Source organism: Serinus canaria, chromosome 18, assembly GCF_022539315.1.
Source record: "Serinus canaria isolate serCan28SL12 chromosome 18, serCan2020, whole genome shotgun sequence".
NCBI classification, from domain to species: Eukaryota; Metazoa; Chordata; class Aves; order Passeriformes; family Fringillidae; genus Serinus; species Serinus canaria.
This window is the reverse complement of record NC_066331.1, coordinates 9,497,425-9,520,325: the sequence shown is the minus strand read 5'-3', so window position 1 is coordinate 9,520,325 and position 22,901 is coordinate 9,497,425. Positions and strand designations below refer to the sequence as shown.

At 48.5% G+C, this 22,901-nt stretch overlaps 1 protein-coding gene across 2 annotated transcripts in view; it reads left to right on the top strand.

Moving 5' to 3' along the window:
• The first annotated feature begins 2,471 nt into the window (after positions 1–2,471).
• The window catches only part of GAS7 (growth arrest specific 7), an 83,781-nt gene continuing 63,351 nt past the window's right edge, over positions 2,472–22,901 (top strand). For both annotated transcript variants that reach the window (XM_050981351.1, XM_050981350.1), the window contains exon 1: positions 2,472–2,688. In XM_050981351.1, the coding sequence (XP_050837308.1) occupies positions 2,506–2,688 (183 nt within the window). In that variant the 5' untranslated portion in view covers positions 2,472–2,505. The remainder of the gene's footprint in view (positions 2,689–22,901) is intronic.

Here is a 22,901-nt window from a genome sequence, read left to right as displayed (position 1 = left end):
TCTGCTCAGGAAGCAAAGGCATCCTGCAAGCTGAGAAGAAGGACTAGACACAGCTCAAGAGAACCCAGCCTGGTCATTATCTGCAAAATTAGATGAGGATTATTTATGGAACTGTTCAAGAGAGATTTACCTCCCATGACTAAAAGGTCTTTTGCCCACAGACTGGACATTTGTACACGAGCCAAAGGTAAGCCATAGTAACAGGTTTAGAAAGAAAATTTAGAATAAAAATAAGGCAAGTGTTTACATTTGGCCTTGCCTGCTACAAAGCTGAAGTTTGTAATTGCTTCTGAGAGGAGACAACCTGAGAACTGCTAGAGGCTTTCCCATCAAGACAGTTCCTGCAAAGAAGAACAGGAACCTGCAAAAATATTGGAAAGGGAGATAGTGAGAAAAAACAAGCTGGAAGTAGAGGAAAAAAATATCAAGGAATAAACCAAAGAAAATACTGAAGCATTCTGTCAACATCAAACATAAGAAAAGCAATATTTAAACCAAAATTAAGGATTTAACATGAACACTCTAAACTATGTGGATACTAGTTGCAGCATAGCAAAGCTGGGTTTGTATATGCTGAAGAAAAAGAGAGGATTTTGTTTTGATTTCAGTTCTTGCCATCTATAAATGGCTTTGTTAGAGAATGCTGCTGATAGATGTACCTGGATGTGTGCCATGATATCAGGTCTGTGCAGTTTTGCCAAGCAAGGCACAGCTGCTGTGACAATACCACATAATGGATCAGAGATCAGTAGTTATCAGCTTAAATACATATCAAAAGGGGGTGATTTTAACCAATTCATCCCAATCCAGAGAATCAAAAATAGAGCAGTGAAAAAAGGCTGACAATTGTAGAGAGAATCCTAATAAAACACCCTGCAGAGCTCAGCTCTGATCTGTGCTGTCTAAATGAAGGGCAGCTATGTTGAAAGCCACCTTCTGTAAGGTCGAGGAGAAAGGCCACAAAGCAGAGTGCCACACACTAGTGCTCACACAGGTGGAATTCACACACCAGCTGCAGTCAGACACACATGAAGCAAGGTGTGCTCTCAGCCGCTGCACTTGAGGATGTGTCACACGCGCACTTCACATGTGCTCAGGTGTGTGACACAATGGCTTTATCTCACACCCCTGATCGTGTGTGACATGCACACGCACAGGGAGTGTCCCAGGCATCAGAGATGTCTCACGCTCACACAGACATCTTTCTCCCCAAACACACACAGTCTCTGACACAGGGTCATACATGGAGGTGTTGGACATGCACGGTGCTTCACCCACCATCTCCCAGGCACACAGGTGACAAACACACAGCGTCACACACGCTTCAGGCACACTCAGTGTCTCACCTGCTGCCTTTCAGTGACACACACGGGTGTCCTGCTGCCACAAACACAGTGACTCTTGTACACACGGCTGCCTCTCACAGACCTACAGGTGGGCATCACTAACGCACCCACGGAGTGACACTGCATCTGTCCCCCACACGCTCTGTCCCTCACACACACATAGACAAAGAGGGGTGTGGAGCACACAGGCATCCCTCTGAATATTGTCACACACAGTCATACAGAAGGGGTGTGGAGAGCACAGAATCCCTCGGAACAATGTCTGTGTCACACAGATACACAGAGGGGTGTGGGGCCCACAAGCAGTACAGAGAGAATCCCTCGGAACAGTGTCACACACAGCCGTACAGAAGGGGTGTGGAGCACACAGAGCATCTCTCGGAATAGTGCCTGTCATACACAGCCATACAGAAGGGGTGTGGAGAGCACAGACAGAACACAGAGTCCTTCGGAACAGTGTCTGTCACACACAGATACACAGAGGGGTGTGGAGCACACAGAGAATCCCTCGGAACAGTGTCTGTCACACACAGCCACGCAGAGGGATGCGGGGCACACAGAGTCCCTCGGAACAGTGTCTGTCACACACAGATACACAGAGCATCCCTCGGAAGTGTCTGTCACACACAGATAGACAGAGCATCCCTCGGAAGTGTCTGTCACAGCCACACAGCGGGATGCGGGGCACACAGAGTCCCTCGGAACAGTGTCGATCACACACAGATACACAGAGGGGTGTGGAGCACACAGAGTCCCTCGGAACAGCGGCGCTCCCCGTGCCCTCGCCCACACGCTGTTCCCCCTCCTTGCCCCTCGGGTCACTCACTCGCGGTCCCTGTCGCTGTCCCGCCGCCACCAGCGCCACACGCACCGCCCGCCCCGCGCACCGCACGGCAGCTCCTCCCGCCGCTTCCTCCCCTCTCCCGCTCTCCCCCTCCTCCCAGCACTCCTCCTCCCTGTCTCGCCCTCCTCCCCTCGCCCGTCCCGCCTCTCCCGCCCCACCCCGAGCCGGCGGTGCCCGTGGGCGCCCGGCGCCGGGGCTGCTCGGCTGCCGCTGCCCGCGCTGCCCGCGCCTGGCTCCCGCCGGGCCGGAGCGGGGCCCCCTCAGCCGAGCGGGGCGGGCGCGGAGCGGCGGCGGCGGCGGGCGCGTCCCGGAGGGATGTCGGGGACCCGCTGCCAGGCGCTGTACCCCTTCTCCGGGGAGCGGCACCGGCAGGGGCTGCGCTTCGCGGCGGGTGAGCTGATCACGGTGCTGCAGGTGCCAGACGGCGGCTGGTGGGAAGGGCAGAAGGAGGACGGGCTGCGCGGATGGTTCCCGGCCAGCTACGTCCAGCTGCTGGAGGTAGGACCGGGGCCGGGGCCGGGACTGCGCCGGGCGGGAGGGGCCGGCCCGGGATGTCCCGCGGGGGAACCGGCGGTCCCGGGGGAACACGGGGGCCGTGCTGCTGTTGGATCCCCCCCTCAGCATCGCTGAGCCCTGCCCCGGGCAGGTGTCCCGGCACACGGGGCCATGGCCGTGCTGCTGTTGGATCCCCCCTCAGCGTTACTGAGCCCTGCCCCGGACAAGTGTCCCGGCACCGCGGGCTGAGGCTGCCGGGTGCTGTAAGAATCAGGGCTGAGGCAGCCGGGTGCTGTAAGAATCCGCTCGCCTGGCCTCGCTCCGTCAGCCAGAGCGTTTGGTGCTTGTAGCTGTAGCCATGGAGAGGCAGAGCTGAGGTGCGTGACGAGCTGCTCCGGACGCTTGGGTTTTCACAGGCGCTGAACAGCAGCAGGAGTCGGTGGCTGCGGTGATGCAGCCCCTGTCCGTCGCTCACGAGGGTCGGATGCTGGGCAAGTCCCGCTCCTTCTCATTTTCTTTGACTGAACGTGTCGTGGCTTTATGTTGTGGAAGAGGCAATTCAGGTCTAGAATGATGGAATCACAGAATGGGTTGGGTTGGAAGGGACCTTAAAGATCATCCCATTACACCTGCTCTCACATGAGCATCACCTTCCACTAGACCAGGTTACTCCAAGTCCCGTCCAACCTGGCCTTGGACACTTCCAGGAGAAGCCACAGGTTTTCTGGGCATGACCACCCTCGCAAAGGAGAATTTCTTCCTAATTTCTAATTTATACATCTGCCCTTCTTCAGCTTGAAGCCGTTCCCCCTTCACTCCATGACCTTTTCCAAAGTCCCTCCCCAGTACTTGTAGGTACTGGAAGATTCTCTAAGTTCTCCCTGGAGCCATCTCTTCTCTCCATCTGTTGCAGGAGCTCCCCAGCCAGCTGCAGACACCTCACTGCCCTACCTGTGGCATTGTTCAGGGAGCCCCAGCAGGGTTAAGGCTGGTTGTGCAGATCCATGAACTTTCTGTCAGGATACTGAAAAGTTCTGTCAGCTTCAGTCATTTTCAGGGCCCTGACAGCTGGGATGACAGTTGGATTCCCACCTCGGGACTGCTTGTGCCTGAATGTGTTTATGGCTTTCAGTCCATGCAAACAAGACACCATGTGAGGGTAAAAAATATGTCCATGAAGAGTGCCTTCACAATCTCTGCATGTGAATTCTGAAACATCTCGTGCACTAAAGGAAGAAATTGCCATGACCCCATCAGTCCTATCCTTGCTGGCCATGCCCTGTTGTCATTTGGAACTTACACTGAGGCTGTGGGCATGGCAGTGGCGTTGGGGAGCATCTCCCTCAGGTGACTGGGCTGAAGCCATTCACAGCTCATTTCTCAGGTCAGCCTCTCACTGTCCTCCCTTCCAAGGGGAATCAGCCAGGCTGCTTTGCTTATATGCAAGGCAGGCAATGCCCCATCCCTGGATTTCCATGCACAGCTCCCAGGGAATCCAGAAAAGCAGGAAGCAGAGTCCTGAGCAAAACCTGCCCACCAGCTGCATCTAGAGCAATGTTCTGTGAGCAAAAGGTTCTGTGCAAAAGGACATTTTGCCCACAAATCTGGAGCTGCCTTTTTGTTTCTCTTGTCCAAATAAATTTTAAAAATTCATGATGCTTCCATTGATTCCCCGTTTCTTATTATTTTTCCTGGAAAGACAGGAAAGTAGAAGCAAGAGTTGCCCACGCAGTACTACAAGAGTGAGGCTGTGGACTTTCCCGTGCAACTGACACACTTGGGATTTCTTTTGATAGTTTCAGAATGTGAGAGTCCTATTGTTTGTCAGTTTTGCCACCTATTTGTGGTTTCACAAATTGCTAAATGTTTACACATCTAGGAATTTGGGAGTTGTTTGAGGAAAAATGTATCATGAGATGTGGAAGATTCTGCTCAGCAGAGGCAGTGGGGAATTGCTTCAAAATACCATAAGTGCTTTCCTGTCAGAAACTCTTGTTTCTCTGCTTAAGTTTGAGCAAGTTTTACCACGCTCAGATCAGTGCCCACAGCCCCAAAATGTGCTTTTCTGACCCTTGGCTTGTGTACCACTGACAGCTTTGATGTTTGATGGAGACCACTTGTCCACACAGCCTGGCTCCCTTTCTCTTGGGCAAAAAAAAACAGAAAGAAGGCAAGAAAAATGGCAAGGGCTGAGTGTGTTCACTCTGGCATGTTTTCATTGTCTCCAGAGATGGATATAATAAGGATTATGAGCTGGAGTTAAAAAATACATCCAATGAGAGCTAATGAACCAAATCCATGGGATCACAGGTACTTGGCACACATCAGGGTAGGTGTGTGAGAAGGAAGCTCTGTGTGTGTCTGTCTCTCAAGGCTCTGTTCAAGTAGCCTTTCCCTTCTCTATAGGTAGCTTATCCCTTGTGTGCAGCGTGCTCAGGGACCTGATCTAACTGAAAGACACCACAACAGGAATTCTCTCCTTCTCTGTTCTCTGACCTGAGTCCCTGCCCAGCCACACTGACATGGGAACTGGTGTCAGGGAGGTGGTCACAGTGCATGTCCAGATGGGGCCATGGATATCAGTCTTCTTTCTGTACCAGCCAGCCCTTCCATGGGCTTTGGGAGGCTCTGGCCCTGCAGCTCTCAGTAAGGTTTGATGCTCTGTCCTCAGCTGAACTTGACCACACATTGTTTGAAGAGGAAGATGTTAGTCTCTCCCTCTGTCCTGCCCTCATTTCTCTGTGCCCAGTTTACCCCAGCAACTACTTGTGCTCTCTCTGGAGCCTTTCCTGGAAGGTGGCTTCCAGGAAACAAAGCCCTGTGCCAGAGATGGGTATTCCCGAGGGATTGTTGCCTTTGTTGCCTCCTGTGTTCTTCTGCTAGCAAAAATGTCTTTTCAGTTCATTCATCACAGAAGATCGAGGAAAGGACCAAAAATGTGGTAAATGTGGGGCAAGAGAGACATAGAGAGGTAAAGAGATAAAAGACATTTGGCATTGTTTTGTTTCCTGCTCCTGTGACTGCTGCAAGCCCACAGTGGAGGGTTAGAAGAAAACAGTGATGGCAGGAAAGCATCCTGCTCCAGGCAGTGATGGAAGCAGTGAGAGCTGGAGGAGGACTGGCGGAGCTCATGGTAGGGACAGGCCAGAAATGGCATGTCTCTGTGAGCTCTGGAGAGGATACTGCTGTCAGAGAGCAAGAGTGGTAGCATAAACCAAAAACCGATCAAAAGCAGAGAGCGAAGGGACAAAGGGAGGGTATTGGCTTTGTGGGGGGGTTCCAGATGGATTCCCCGAGGCTGGGCTGGTTGGGAGCAGTTGAGGAGGCTGCTGTGGTTTTAATCACAGAATCACTGGGTTGGAAAGGACCTTTGGAGATCAGCTAGTCTGGCTTGCCTGGCTATGTCTGTTAGGTTTTCAATGTGTGCAAGGGTGGACACACTGTTCTGGACAATGTATTCCAGTGTTAAACTACCCTCATAGTTTTTTCTTGTGTCCTTTAAAGGATTTTGTGTCTCTTTAAAGGGATTTTCCATGTTTTATTCTGTGCCCATTGCAGCTTATCCTTTCCCTGGGTATCACTGAGAACAGTGTATATAATTTTTTTACTGTCCCACATATAGATTTTTATACACATTGATAACATCCCTCTCAAGCCTTCTTGTCTTGATGCTAAACAGTCCCAGTTCTTTCAGCCTTTCTTTGTATGACAGATGCTCCAGACTCTTAATCATCCTCATGGCCCATTGCTGGACTCTCTCCAGTGTGTCCTTGTCTTCCTTATGTTGGAAAACCAAGTGCAGTTCCTTACACTGCTGTAGCCAGTAGGTTAATGGAGAAATGGTCCCTAAGCAGTATTTCCTGAGTGTGAGAATCCATGCACACTAGAGCAATCCTGAAGACTGCTGTCAGTTTTGTTTGGTTTTGCTTTGGCCGAGCTTGCTCTGGGAGCAAGCAGCACCATTCTGCAAGCTGAAGGGCTCAGGGAAGGAGGATGTTGTTGATCCATATCCTATTGAGTAGATACCATCAGCTTCAACCCTCACCTCTCTTTTGGTGATTAATAGCTATGGCAGCTGTGAGACCTGAAAATCAGGGATTTTCTGACCCTTTCCTCCCTCCTGTGTGCTTTATATTTTTGCCTGACCTCCTGACCATTGAGCAGAGCCCTAGAGGCCCCCTCAGTACCAGACTGTCACAGCCCCAGGTTAAGCAATTGTCCTTCCCAGCCTGGAGCAAGAGGGAATCTGTGCAGATGCAGGTGAGGAGGTGGTGAACACAGAGCCAAGGGAGTGTGGTGTGTGATGCACTGAGGGATTTCTCAACAGCTCCTGTTTCTTCTCCTGAGGCTGGCTGCCTCCTCACCCCAGCATCAGGGTGCTCGGGATGATGACGTGTGTAGAGAGATCTGTACAGCTCCAGATGTAAGAGCAACCTGGCACAAGGCTCAGGTGCTCCAGTTTGTGACAACCTTTATGGTGCAGGGCAGCACAGATGTTGAGAAAGTGGGCTAGTGTGTGTTCCAGGAGGTGGTTTGCATGGGACCCTCTTGAGAAACCTCTGTTGCGTCTGCTTTTTCTAGACAAGTGATTTTTGGAGTGTTGGAGAGATGTATCATTCAGTCCCATTTGCAAGTGGTTTCTTTGAAAGCCTATTTTTGGCCCTTGGTTTTTTGTATTTGTAGTTAACTAGAAATCACTTATATAAGCAGCAGCAGCAGCAACATATGCAAATTTGCTGGAAATTGTCAGCACTTTTTATAGCTTCAGTCATCCCACAGATGTAAGTCTCTGTATGAAGCACAGCGTGTGCTTCCAGAATGGATGGAGGTGGCTCTGGAATCTGACTGAGCGGGCTGGACTGAGTAGGACTGTGAGCTGCCACTGATCTTATCTGCACTCCACAGCTTGATTTACCAGAACTCTGAGGCAGGAAGGAAGGAAGGAATGGTGTGCTTCTCCCTGGTGCAGGCTTCACCTGCAGCTCTCAGACAGATGGTTCATTGCTTCCACTGCTGTGTAATACTCACCTAAAGCAACCTGGTGGAGATGTGCAAACAGCTGAGCCTGCAGGTTGTTGCACATCCAGCTGCAGGAAGCATGGCATGGCATGGCATGGCACGGCACAGACTGCTTCCTTCGTGGTGCCTGGGGAGTCATGGAGAAAAAGGATGAAAGGAATGCACAGAAGTTAAAATACCTTTAATTTATTTTGTAATAACAGAGAATATGTCGAGGATTTCTGTGCTAAACTGCTCTCTGCCATCGTGAGGGCTGTATGATGTGTGTGATATGTATTAAAAGGGAGGGTGTGTTGATACCTGTTGCAACAGAGCTTTTCCTGATGCACAAAGGAGAATGAAGCTGTGTGTGCACCTGGATGGCCGTGGGTACCTGAGCTATTTGTACATGGTGTCCTTATCTCCTGCACACAGCAATGGTGCTTTGCTTTCTCAGAAGGTTCTTCTACATCCTTGGAGTTTGTTGTCTCTCATTCCTCCACCTCCCCACTCAAAAATCAGTTTAACATAAAATTTGTGAAGAGCCACAAGAGCTGAGGGGATGTGTGATGATCTCAGGCACAGATGTGGCTGCTGCCACTGCTTTTTTCTAAGGATGTTCTGTGCAGCAAATAATGCTCCAATCTGCAGTCTTGGGTTCTGGGGAAGGAATCTGGTTTTTAATCTGGTTTGATAAGGCTGTGGGTGCTGAACCCAAAGAGTGGGTGGCATCACTGCCAGGCTGGGGTGCTCTATCTCCTATCTCCTGCCCAGGGGTGCTTGTGGCACCATCCTGAGTGTTCTGGCCATCCTGCTGCCCCTGGGAGGTGGTGCTGGGGCAGCAACCACAGCTGAAGTGGGGATGGCATTTCCCCTGGTGTAGAAAGTTGGTTTTCATTCTCTTGGTGCAGGGCTGGCTCCTTTATGAAGTCAGAGGGAGAGATTTGTGTGGCTGTAGGTGGATCTGCTGTGGGTCTTGGCTCAGGGAAGAGGTGAAGTTCCCAAAGTTCAGTGCTCACAGGTGCTGGTCAGCTCTGCATGATTCAACAGCAAACTGTTGTTCAAAGTGTTCAGGAGTGAAGTGACAATGAGAATCCTGTGGTATTGCCTTGTGGTTTATTTTCACACAGGCTTTTTTCTCTGACTTTCTGTATTTTTTAGAGCTGAAACTTGTGATCATCTGACCACTGATATTTCTGGCAAATGTGAATGAAATCAAATATAAAAGGGTGAGGAAATTATGTTTTGCTGCCAGAAAATCACTCTTTAATCAAGTTCTGAGGGAATTTAAAGCCCCAGGAGAATGTGAAGGGGATGTGAGGCTGCAGTTCACAATCCCTGTTATCCATCTAGCAATAACTGTCTCGCTCTGTTGAAGTTACAGATGAAATGTAAAAACTGAATAGTACCAGAAATAGCCAACATTTGTGCAGAGAAGGGTCCTAAAGACAGCAGTGGTACTTTTTATGAGTTCCTGTGTCCCCTGCAGAAGTTGGGGTGTTGCAGAAGCTGGGATTAAAGGTGCTGCTTCTGCAGCAGGTGAGAACAATCACACTGTTGGCTTTACAAAAATTGCATAGGACAGAATTTTTAAAGATGTTTTTGCCTTTATCCTTAGCTAAAAGATGAAAAAATGCCATGGAAGGCTTAAACTGGAATATCTCTTATGGCCTGTGGATTACAAAAAGAGTCCAAAATCAGTCTCCCAGCAGATGTCTGCCTTCTAGATGTGCAGGATTAAATGAGTTGCTGTGCACCTGCAATTTAAGAGTGGATATACAGCAACCATGAAAAATGTGGATCATTTAAAGACTCACTTGAAGATTGCTTTGTTCCCTAAAGAATTTCCAGCTCATTCTGTGCTCTGAATGGGGCACATGTGCTGTAGGAAACTACAAGAGTTATTTCTGCAGCAGCAAATATGGGGAACTCAAGTCTCACTTTCTACTTGAGTGCAAATTGCACCTTAGTGCCTTGAGTGTTTTGCCACAAACACCAGTGCTGAATGTACCACACATCACTCTGTACAGAATGTAATTTAAAAGGAAACTGAGGAATAATGAGAAGATGCCAGATATTTACTTTCTAATAACAAAGATTTACTTTGGTGTCCAAAATGGAAAATTTGGCTCTGTCATCAAGACCAGAAAATTCTGGCAGCTTCAATAGGATTTGGTTTTCTCTGCTTATTTCACTTTTATTTGTGGGATAATAAATGATCAGGTAGAATTAACTAGTCATTTAACTAACCAGATTAAACCTGTGTTTTATGCTCCACGATTCCTTATCTTCCATGCTTGCTTATGCCCATGAGGCACATTATTTTCAGTATTGTGCCCCCATGATCATTAGCAGAATCTGAAGTGTCTGCATTCTCAGGACTTGTTTTTTGTTATTTTATTTTTGTTATTTTGCTGACTGCTGACACCAAGTGCTATCCCAAAGATAGAGCATTGTCTGTTTTGGAGAAGCTCCACAATAACAGCAGCAAGGTAGTATCTCTTTTGAAAATATTTGGGTCTGTTGCAGTTGTTTTCATTGTGGCCATGCTAGAGCTCAGGGCAGGAGGAGTTTCTCACTTTGTGTGTGTTCATCCTGTTCCCTCCATCGACAGCAAAGGGAGCCAGCCACTACTAACTTGTGTTTGGGGTGTTTGGCATAAGGCACTGCTATTTCTGTCTCTGATTCCTGATTTCTGGTGTGTTGATACCTGTTGCAACAGAGCTTTTCCTGATGCACAAAGGAGAATGAAGTTGTGTGTGCACCTGGATGGCTGTGGGTACCTGAGCTATTTGTACATGGTGTCCTTATCTCCTGCACACAGCAATGGTGCTTTGCTTTCTCAGAAGGTTCTTCTACATCCTTGGAGTTTGTTGTCTCTCATTCCTCCACCTCCCCACTCAAAAATCAGTTTAACATAAAATTTGTTAAATTTTATGTTAAACTGATTTTTGAGTGGGGAGGTGGAGGAATGAGGGAGCACTCCTTTTGGGCAGCTTTCTCAGCATGCAGCACTTGTGGCCTGTGCCTTGCTCCCTGTGCAAGGCAGGTTTGCTGAGGCCTCCCAGAAGCTGGGCTGGGTGCAGTGGCTGCTCCCTGTGTGCTCATTTCCAGGAGCCTGCACAGCTCTGCCTCTGCAGACAGGGACAGAGGTCCTGGGGAAACCTGAGAGCAGCCTAGTGGAATTGATGGTCCCCACACTGCTTTGCAACCTGTCATCAGTTCATGTCACTTCAAAGTGTCATTTGCCATGTTTAATTTTTCACTCCATTTTATTGGTATGAGCCCTTGAGTATGCAGAACAGTGTGAAACCAGGGCCAACAGTTTGCTCAGCCACTGTTTTCCAAGTTTGTGCTTCAACTAGTGTTTGTCTTGAAAAATTTAAGTGTGCTTTAGCGTATTTGGAATTTTTTATGTCACTCCACTGTGTAAAGCAGTACCTGTTGAGAGGAGCTGCTGTGCAGGGTTGGTATGTGGCAGGGCTGTTTATAGGCTTGCCCTGTACCTGCAGAGCAGGTGAGCAGGCTGAGTCTGTAGCACGGGCTTAGGCATGGCAGAGCCCCTTGCATACCTGCCATAGCTGCAGGAGGGCACTTGTGATTGAGAAGGAGAGCAGGCTGTACATTTTCCTGGGACACAGACTCCCTCCCTGCTGTGGGCTCTCAGTACCTGCTGTGGTGACTGCCCTGGGGAGCAGGGCTTTTACTGGCATATGGAATAGCAGAGAAAGCTTTTTGCTTGTACTAGTAATCCAGTTTTCCACATCACGCTATCAAAATAGCTTTTGTACTAGCCTAGTACATCTGTGGTTTGCTTTTTTGCTGGCACATTCCAGAAAGGGGTGCCATGGGTTACTCAGGAGCTGCCACTCTGCATTTTGTAGAGTATATCTGGCAGCAGAACAGGCCAGCATCTTTTGACATCCACTTTTGTCAGCATTTGTGAGCAGTCCCCTCAGTGCTCAGCCATCAGCATGAGGCACTTTGGAGTTAATTTAGGCTGACTGACAGATGCCTTCGGTCACTAATTTTTGAGCTCCTCAACAGGTGCAGATGCAAAGGTTGAAAATCTTTCTTTGAGACCTGTCTGGCATTTTCCCTACATTTGTGGTTGGTAAGAGTGTACTGTGCAGGCTGTTCTTGAGCCACAGATATTCCCACTGTGATGCTGGCAGCAAAAGCACCGTGGTCTTCCAGTGTTTGTTTGAGCCCTGGGTTTGTTTACTGCACAGATCTCTCAGGGCTTTCCCAGCTCTGTGGCACTTGGAATGGCCTCTGCTGCCACAGTCTCCAGGAACAAAATCTTTCCAACTTTAACTCCTTTGCTGGCTATCACTTCATGTGCCCATATCCTCAGTTCTTTGCACTGGGAAAAAAGCCCTCAATAGCAGGAAATTAGAAGTAACAAGTCTTGGGAAGACCTGGGGTTCTGTATTGAAAAATGGATCAGACCAAGGTCCATAAGGAAGGTGTATGATGCTCCACAGAGGGCTCTGATGAGGTATTCCATGGTTTTCAGCAAGAAGGGACACAGCAGATGTGAAAGCTGCAGAGGATCTGCCCTGCCCAGCGTTGCCAAAGCAGGGGCGAGCTGCAAGGCTCCAGCTCATCACAGAGAGAGAAATCAGGAGCTCCTGTGGGCTGGAAATGGAGTCTGGAATAATCAGGCTGTCCCATAAGTACTGAATTTTCATCTTTAAAATGCCCTCTCACTCTCAGCAAGTCCAGCAGTGGATAAAAAGGAGAAAGGTGTGAGAGTGGGGAGGGATTAGAGGCACAGAAATAAGTCTCAAGCTGTTCATTTGATCTTGCCAAACTTGCCCCTATGTTTTACTTGGAATCACAGTAAAAACTTCCTTGAAATCTGCTAGCTGAGGGTTAAATGTCATTGTTTACTGCACCTGCAGTGTCCTTCCTGGCAGCTCACACTGCTTGTGGCTCCTGTTCACCCCCTCAAGGCCCTTTCCCCAGGGACAGGCCAAGCAGCTCTGAGACTGCTTGAGAAAAATGCAGCAGTGGAATGGGGAGCATAGAAGGGGTTAACATGAAGCAGCTCCCTGGGCTGCTGAAAGACCAGGGAGCTGCTTTTGTGGAAGTCTGAGGGAAGGAACAAGGATCTCTGAGCTTGACATTGTTCAGGACATGAAAAGTGCAACAGGATTTCAGTTACTACCTCCATATATAATACTTTGCATTGATTCCCAGTGTGTTTTGTTTGCTGTGTTGTTGCCTGTTCTTTGGCCTCAGAGCTCATGTAAACAATCATGTATAACCTGAACATATTTACAAGACATTTTTCACTTTCCTGAGTTGTCTGAGTGACTGGCATCATCACTCCTCAGACACAGAGCCAGACCTTTGTGGCTCACATTCAGTTTGAGGAAGACTCTTTTTGCTTCTGCTCTTTGCCTTCTGGCTTATCTATGTCCTATTTTGTATGGTATTTTTTTCAATCCTTCTTCTTTTCTCCTGGAAGTCTTCATAGAAAGGAGTTAATGCTGTCACAAGCATACCTGTGATGGTTGCTCTGACAGCAGATACCAGCACTCCCAAGAGTACCTGACAGAGCTGCTCGTGCCACCACGGCTACAACACTGCTATTGAATTTATTCTCTCATTCTGCTTCGTTTGACTGTGGCCATCCATAAGCACTTTCAGAACATTCCTTTAAATTGGCTGCCTGGATCTGCTTTGTCTTCCTGATCCTTTCTAATTCACTTATTTAGCCCTTTGCTCATGTTTCCAGATGAAACCCCGCAGTTGCTGTGTGCTGAAATGCTCCTCCTTGAGCCACTTCCACAAAACCACAAAGCCAGACCTGCAGTGACAAGCTAGTGCAGTACAGGAGCAGTTCCAGTTGCTACAGAAGTGAAATTTGGTTGTAGAAAGGCAGAGCTGGCAAGCTTTTGGTGGTGGGGAGGATGGAATAATTGGTACAGAGGAGTTTGGAAGAGAAAAATGGAGATGAGGAGTGACAGAGTTTGCAAGGGCTGACAGTGAATGAAGAATTAACAGAGTTTGGATTTGATACAGATATGGCAAGGTGCCATGCAGAAATTGCACAGAAGAGGAATTGTATTTCCAAGGGGTGAGCAAAAGCCTAACTCAGAAAGGAACAGACAGAAACTGGTTTGATAGATGTAGTTTGTTTTGTAGTCCTGAAGAACTGTGTGCAGAATTGAGTTTAAAAATGCTGCTGAGGGCTGTGTGTGCAGCACACAGCTGAGCACTTCCAGCCCTGCCCATGTAATGAGCTGCCTGAGCAGCAGATTAGCTTCTACCGTGCCAGCTGCTGTATAATAGGACTAATTCATTACCCAAGGCCAAGTAATCACTCTCAATAGCAAGATTTAGAGGAGAGCCTATGACTTGTCTCATTGCACTGCAGACTGCTGATGATCAGTGATAACCGAGACCAAATGAAGACTGGGAATAAACCTCAGTCTGTTACAGAATGAAGAAAAGAACTTCAGGTATTTCCAAAAAAGAAATCATGTTTAAATCATCTTTTGGACAATAATTTTGCAATGAACCTGAGTCAGTGCACCCCTGAGCACAGTTCCTCTGAGCTGCACTGCCCCAGGGTTTGGGGACTCCCTCACCCCAGCTCCCTCCTCTGCTCTTGACCAGCACCATTTACTAAGGCTGAATATGAATCTTCAATGAGGGACAAAGCTCTCCCTCAGTGCTTGCCAAAAACATAATCATGGGCCAGCAACATAATTCATCTCAGGGACGGGTCTGTGGCAAATTCTGCTGTGCAGCTTGCTGGCAGTGCTGGGGAGGAGATTTTGCTGGTGCAAATCAGTGTTCCCAGCACATTGTGATCCCTTGGCCAGTGCTCTGTGTGCCTGCTCCTGGAACAGGGCATCTTCCAGCATGTCTCTGATACCCTCCTTGGGAATCTTGTCAGTCTGGAGGTGGCACTGTCCCATCTCTGAGGTGGGACTGCTGGAGGAGGAGAGGAGGTGTGCTGGCCACATTGGAGCCCCACACTGGGGACAGGGAACCCACAGATGGAGACCACCAACCACAAGTAGCATGTCAAAGGGGAAAGGAGCTGAGAACTGCTGAATGCTTCAACTTGGGTGCATTTTTTTACTCAATTAGGTCAGAGATCTTGATCACAGATCTCCCCCCAGTGATGCTCAGGTCTGTACATCACAGTCTTCTAAGCTTGCCCACGGTGATTTTGGTGACACGTGGAATGAAGCTGGCTGCAGTGAACAAAGCAGCTTTTTGCTGGGCAAGATGTGAGTCTCTGGAAATGGCTCTTTTGTGATTTTAGAATCAGAAATACACAAGCAGGAATAGCTGTAGTCCCTGTGTTAGCACTGTCAGTGCTCTGTGTATGTGTCTCTGCTGTATGCAGTGGTGTTAGAGCTGCAGGGCTGAACCCTCTCCTCCCTTCTGCTGCCTCCTGCAGCAGGAGCTCCAGTGCCCTGGCTGGGCTCAGAGCTGTGCCCTGGCAGCCTCTGAAGAGCCCCTCAGAAGCTACAGACAGTTTCCAGCCCAGAGTCAGGCCCTGGAGTGAACAAATCCCAACATTCACTTCTGCGGTAGGGAATTTGTTTTCAGTGCTGGAGGATCCAATGTTTGCCTGTGGGTAGAGGAAAGTGAGCTTGAAATCCTTTTACTCCTCCTTCCCCACGGCAGGGAAGTGTTCTGGGGAGCTTGATGTGACCTGCACATCCCTCCCTGTGCTGGGATGGGATGTTTGCTCCTCACCACCAAGAGAGAGCCTCATAAAGTCTTCTGCTCTTTTCTTAGCTCTGAGGAGTCACACTTCAACCACCCTGCACTTCATCCTCTCAGGCACACCCCTCCTTTGGAAAAGTCAAAATCAAGCTGAGCCATCAGTGCTTTACTTGAAAAAGCAATGGTTGTGGCTGCTGAGCTTTGCTCTGTGCCAGGGGGGGCTTGGGGCTGCTCCTTTCAGCATCTCTGGGTGGTACCTGCTTGGGGTGCTCACCTGGAACCCCCATAGAAATGCAGCACTGGCACCATCAGACTGCTGCCACGAGGGGCTCTGCCTGCCAGGGATGGCACCAGTCTGGCTTTAGGCCATGGTTTGTCATTGTTTCTCTGTTTGGGTGGCACACAGCTCAAAGGGCAGATGTCCACCAGCTTCTTATGGGCTGAGATGCAGTGCAGCTAAAATCCTTCAAAATACTTTTTCCTTGTATTTACTAATTTTAATAAATAAGGTTACAACTTGGCTTTTGATAGCCTGTACACCCAGGATGTCTCATCCTGCCCTGTGGAGAGCAACAATTGTCCCTCTTTATCACATAATGGATAACTACCTCAGCTGCCTTATCAGATATTCCTAAGGAGTACAATTGAATTACTGTTCATCACAATGTAGGACACATTTTTTTCCTCTCTTTTAAGCTTTTTCTTTTATTTATGATGTTGCCTTCCTTGGCAACTTCCTCAGTTGCTTCTTAAGGCGAGAAATTTATTTATAACTAAACAAAATAGATGCATTTATAAATTTATAAATTCTTCATTATTGTTCATTTTCCCCCTCTCTCTGCTAGGCTGCAGCTCCAGCAGTAGTAAGGCAATATCTTCAGCAGAAGGAGTTAAATCTTCCACCCCAGAAAAGAGCAGGCCAGATCTGAAATCTATTCCTGTAACACTAATTTTGATCTCAGCCCTGTTTCCTGTCTGAAGACTTTTCTCTTTCAGTGGAGATCATGAAATGTTACATTTACAACTTTTGTTCAGAGCGTGCTGAGAAAATATCCTTCAGCTCCAGAGGTTCCCTCTCTCAGGAGCCCAGCCTGAGGAACAACAACCACAAGTTCCAGCACAGTTTCAGTTCTCTATATTATTAAACAATATTATTCTGAAGAAAATAATACACTGAAATGTGCTGCCATTGTTTAGCAGAGTGGGATTAATTAGGCACTAGGTTCAATACATTTAAGCATGCAAGGCAGCTCCTAGAGGGAGACCAAAACCAAGATAACCTCTCAGATTTCCCTCAAATAAAACAGGTATTATTTTTCTTCACATGGTGAGATCCTGCAGCTGTGCAAAATTCACCAAAAAATTCCTTCTGTAATCTTTCTTCCCCTAATGCAGTCAGTTACAGGAACGTGGGATGAGCAGCCCAGAGCTGCTGCAGCAGGAGCAGCACTGCACTGCTGACCCCTCTGAAGGGCGCCAGTGAGGGTGGGGGAGGCAGGCAGTGCTTTTTGGGGGCTGCAGGTGTGCCCAGGCACAGCCATCCTGCAGATCCAAGGCTGCTGGGAAGCTTTGTTCCAATTCAGCAGCAGGCACAGAAATATTTAGAGTTGTGAGAAGGATGTTTGGGCTGTGGTAGGTGAAGACACGGCAACGCCCTGGGCTCCCCTTCAACCTTCTCGTGCCTCCTTAACCCCATCTGTGCCCAGCAGCAGCCCCAGGAAGGCCCTCTTGAGCCTCCCCCCATGCACTGGTGCAGCTCTCAGGGCTGGTGTTTTCCTGGGTGGCTTCTGTGAGGTGTGAGCTCCCGAGGCCACCGAGCACCAGGACCTGTCCAGAGTGGATGCTGAGGGTGGGCAGAGGGGCCAGACCCTGCTGCCAGCCAGTGCCTGCCCTGTTCCCCTGTGGCTGCAGCTGCCTGGTCTCCAGGAATGCTGAGTGTGTGCTGTGCTTCTCTGGATGGGGCTGGAGCAGCTGGAGCACACGGTGAGAAGGTGGTACAGATGGCACCAGAGGCAGACCTCAGCCTGGGCACTGACAGGGCTACTCCAGCAGGTTATCTCCCCCTCCTGGCACAGGAGTCCAGCCCTTCTGTGCAGGTGATGCAGGGGATGCTGATTTCTCCAGAGGGCATTAGTGTTGGTTTAAACCTCCTGCCTGGCAGGAGCTGCCCAGAGCTCACCAGTGGAAAACTCCTGGGATGGGGTGAGCGAGGGCTCCTCCCTGCCTGATGGGGGCTGTGTGTGTTTGGTGTCACTGGCTCGTTTACAGTCTCCAGGAGAGGAGCATTAACCAACCTCCTGTGCCAGGTGAGCAGCTCAGGGGCAGAAACTGATAGAGATGGCTGCAGTTTCTTCTTCTCTGCATGGAGCCAAGCACCACATCCCTCCTCAGGAGCTGCTGCCCCAGGGAGCCAGCAGAAGTGCCAGCACAGGGTGTCCAGGGGCATGGCAGGTTTCTGTAAGCTCCAAGCATTGTTTGTGCTGTTGTGTTCCAGCATGGACAGGTGAGAAGCCTTGGGGCAGGAACTTCTTAGTCCTGCAGACAAGAACAAGTTCATCCTTATTTCAAAAAGACAGAACACTGATTTTTACAGCCAGCTGAGGAAGGCAAACTCCTGAGGTCAGACTCTCCCAATGCTTTTTCAGATGTCCAGCTGAAGAGCTGGGTTCTTTTTGTCCCTGGTGATCAGAGAGCTGTGAGCACCTGCTCAGCTGAGGTCTGCAGTCCTGGGTGGAGGCAAGAGGATGGAGCAGCTCTGCCTGTGGGTGTGCTCAAACAGACTCTATGGCAATCCCCACAAGGAACTGCTCTGAGATGTAGTTTTTGTGTCTTGCCAAGCTGTTCTTCTCTTGCTAAGTCGGAGAGCAGGAGCCTGAGGGTGTTGTTATCAATCTGGAGTTTGAATTCAGCATCTGTTCTGCATCTTCCTGCTGCTTTCCCAGGCATGAGGCCAGGGTTTGGTGTCCAGGAGGTGGGACCTGCCTGCAAATGCAGGGCTGTGCTCAGCCTCCCTATGCCCTCCTCCACAAACAAGGCTGCTGCAGCAGAGCAGGAAGGTGCAAATATTATTTTTACAGCCCAGAAAGCAGCTCTTGGGTTTGAATTAAATTTTCATTTTTATTTATTTATTTTTTTTTACCCTGCTTTGCATCTGTCTGAGCCCAGCACAAGTGTTCAGGCAGCTGGGTGCAGCACCGCAGGTGTCACAGAGAGGTTCCCCAGGACTTCACTGGAAGTCTCAGAAGGGAAGTAGCACAAACAGGGAGGTTTCCTGAGCAGGACGAGCTCCTGACAGAAGGGACCCTGTACTGTAGGAGCTTGGTGCTCTGGGTAATACCCAAAGAGTGTTTCCATGGCTCCTGGATTAGCTGTACCAGAGGCTCTGCTGCAGTACTGGCTTTTTCATGCTCTTCATAGGGTAGCAGCTTGTCATCTGGAAATTTATGACCATTTATTTTTATGTGAAGTGCAGATTAGAAATGGAATTCTACCTTTTTCACGAAAGCATATGACTTAAAAACCCCACGGACTTAAAAATCCCATCGAAAGTAGTGGAATATAATGGGCAGACTCAACAGAACTTTCTTGTTTTCCCTTGGTTTAATCTTTTTTTTAATTTATTTTTTTGTAGTCCCAGGCTTCAAAATACCTCAGCTGCAAATATTACTGTAATTCACATGCAGAAGCTTGCAGAGGTTCATGTGGAGAGGGTTTAGAGGCTAGGAATGATTTCTTCATGCCTCTTTGAGGTGATGGTGTCCAGGTAGTGCAGAGTGGCCCGACAGCACCTTTGCTGTGATGATATTATTAAAGGTTTCATTGTGAATGCCGTCAGAAAGATGGTATCTTTCATCCCCATCCCCACCCCAGTTCTTAACTTTCAGCTCCAAGTGTTGGTCTTTCCTGAGCAGCATTTTCTTATTAGATCATGAGATTATTTCTATTAGGTTTTATTTTCTTTTTCATACATGATGTCATACTTTAAATAATGTTTCTATTTTCATATCAAATGTGTCCATTCCAAGCCCTGTCTCAGTGGAACCTCAGCATGGTGTAATCTTTGGGAACAGCTGCTGAGGATACATATGTGTACCTCATACTCCAGTCACAGGCTCCCTCCTTTGATTGGAAAGGCTGAATAATACCTTCATTATTTCTTATAAATTGTTATTTGCTATTTTTTAAAGAAGTTCAGCCTTTACTGTGGCTTTGATACCACCTCCATCCTGAACCTTCCCTTCTGCAGGTTAAATTATTTTTTCTCCCTCCTGTGAGGGAGGGGAAAATAAACCATCCTTTTTCTTTTTGGCAGATTGGTGACATATCCAAGACACTCCTCTCCTGCCCTGTGATAAACTACTTTTTCTCTTTCTGTTCAGGCCATTTTTTTCTAGATCTCTGGTTTTTACTTTCTTTTGGACTAGATTTTCCATGGATTCTCAGAGAAAATTAGCAAATGCTCTGAGATTTATGAGCCACTTTTATTTCTTCAAAAGTCTATCAATCTCAGGGTTCTCCAAGTTATTCTTTCCCTATTGCAGGCTGAAATCTTTGTTGCTGGTATTAACTTGATGATGGAGGACTTTATTAATAAATGACATTTTGTTGAATATCCTGAACATGTTCATTCAAGGGTAGCTCTCCTCTGCTGAGCTTCCACTGGTTCTTTTACTTGGCCTTCCTCTTAATACACATTTATAAACTATTTCCTGTTGCTGTTATTGCTTCTCTGCTGATTTTATCTACTTCTGCGCCTACACTTCTCTGCTTTTCACAGGAATAACTGGCAGCTTTTTTTAATTTAAAAGGTTTTTTCACATGCCTAGTACCAAGCACAAAGGCTTCCCAGTCCCAGTGACTTCTGCTGTTTCTATATTACAATTATTCAAATTCACTGATGCAGTAACAGGTAATTATATGCTGTAATGGACATAGGAGGAAGACAGATATTGAAATCCCCAATTCCATAAACAAGATTAACTTGCTAAGTGTAGAGCAATCAAACCAATAGATTTTCTTTATGTGCTTTGAGAGTGTGGTTTGATGAATCTGGAGTATGCAGCAGTGTCTGGACCAGGTTGGAAATGCATCCTCTTGACAGGATAGTCCCAGGGATTGAGGTGCCAGGCAGTTTTAAAATGGCCAGTTTATTCATCATCTTAATCCAGTGAGTTGGGAGACTGACTGGGAAAAAGAGGGGGTGGAGGGGACCCAGTGACATTCATTGTGCTCTTCTGAGGATGCTCAGTTACTGCACAGAGCAAATTAAAATCCATCAATAACTGTTCCCAGGGATTTCCCCCTGCTGGCTTTTTTTTTGGGGGGGGGGTTGTTTTCTCCTATTTGCACTTTTTCCAAGCTGAATATTGAATTGGTATTTCCTGGCTGTTCCTGCCAGCTCCATTTCTTTTCTGCCTGCATCTGACCCATGTGCAGTTGGTCATGTCCCAGCAGCAGGTCTCCTGCTCAGCTGCCACTGCTGTCTCCCAGCCCTTTCCCTGAGGTCTGCCTTTGCCATCCTCCCCACCACTGGCAGTGTGCTGCCTCAAATGTTATTCTGTGTTCATGTGGACCAGGGCTGAATGAATTCCACTGCACAGATGTGGTGACCTGGATGTTCTTCTTCTCAGATGAAATATTTGTATGGTGGAGTTTGATTAAAAAGAGCTGAAGCAGGAAGAGGAGATCTGAGCTCCCTTCCGTGTGTAGAGGGCCAGGAGCAGCAGCTGTGAGGACAAGAAACAGGTTTTTTACCTCAGAGGTAGGCCACTAATTAGAAGGTAACTGTGAACCAACCCTTTAATTTCAGCCAAGGATAAGAGGCATTCTGGTCTGGTGAAATGGCTGCTCACATTACAGTCCTGGGAAGGTTGCATGTGGGAGAAACACACAGGTGTCCTCTGCTTGTGTCCTCCTCCAAATCAGAAAGGCCAGAAGGAGCAGAACCACTGTGCAGGAGTGCTGGAGAAGGGACAGGAGCTGCAGAGAGCTGCTGGTGCTGCTGGATCCATGAGAACCAGCTCAATTCTTTCCAGGAGCACAGGGAATAGGGGAGCAGTCAGCTCCAGCAGAGCACTGGAGACCTCGGCTGCTCTGCCCACCAGGGGCTTCTTCAGGGTGCTGCTTTACCTGGATGTCACACACAGGATGGCCTTGATCTCAGCCCAGCAAACAGCTCTGATGTGGCTGCCCAGACCTTGCTGTGGGACAGGACTGGGGCAGGCAGGCAGAGATACCTGTGGTCCTGCCTGAGCAGCCAGAGTGGACGGAGCCTGGTGGAGAAGGAGATTTTCCTGAGGGACATCTCAGTCTCCTGTCAGGGTACAGAGGCAGCCCCACAGAGAAGGGGCCCCTGGAAAGGCTGCAGGAGCAGGAATTGGTGTCACTGGGGCTGTCCCTGCCTGCTGAGCCTGGCTGGAGCCTGTGTCCCATCTGCGAGGGGCACCAAGCGTTCTGCACTGCCCCCAGAGTCCCTTGGCCTTCCTGTGCCACCCTGTCCTGCCAGCAGGCATGGGCACATAGCCCTGCTTGCCTGTCCATCTGCCTGTTTGTCTGCCTGGCTGCTTGTCTGTCTGTCTGTCTGGCCACAGCAGCAGGCAGGGCGAGCTCCTGCAGCCTCGTTCAGGCATGCCGAGGGGGCAGGACGGCCTTCCTGCCATGCTTTATTTTGTTGTTTGTTTGTTTGCTAGTTGATTAACATTTGTAGCAGCAGCAGAAATGAAAAAATAGAGGTGGTGTGTCTGTGTGAGTGCATTGTGCTGCGGGGTTACAGGCACAACAGGCACATTCCCCACGCCTGAGAGAGATTACAAGGGAGGGCGCAGGAATGTGCATCTGGCAGCACTTTGTGTCTTGGCCATTTCACTGCTTTCCCTGCATCTGAGGTTCCCAAAGTTTTGGTCATGGAGGGCCATTTAATCCAGGGAACAGATTTCCTCTGCAGGGAAACACCATTCAAGAGGAGTTGAGGGTGTTTGTAAGTAAAAGGTTGCTGCTTGAAAAAGTAGTAAGGCAAGGAACTGCCCAACCACAGCAACAGGAGGAAGCAAATTTCATTTTAAAGTAGAGGAAAGTGTAGCTATAATATGCCAAAAGATTGCTCATGGCCTGGGGCCAGGAACAGAATCTGAGCTAGCTATTGCAATTTTGTTTAAATTTCATGGGGTTTTAGATAGTAATTACAATACAATTATCAGAAATGCAGATCATTAAACATAAGATTCTCAGGCACCTTGGCCAACATTCTTCCTAAAATAGAGAAGATTAGTTAAAGTCTTTTTAAATGTGGTTAAATAAATTAATGCCCTATCCCTGGAAGTGTCCAAGGCCAGGCTGGGCAGGGCTTGGAGCAGTCTGATCTGGTGGAAGGTGCCCCTGCCCGTGGCAGTGAGTTGGAGAGGGATGAGCTTTGATGTCCTTTCCAACCCGAAGCATTCTGTGGTTCTATGATAAATACAGACAGCTAACAGGGATTATTCTTTGGGCACTCTCAGAATGTCCTTTTATTAACTTCTCATGAG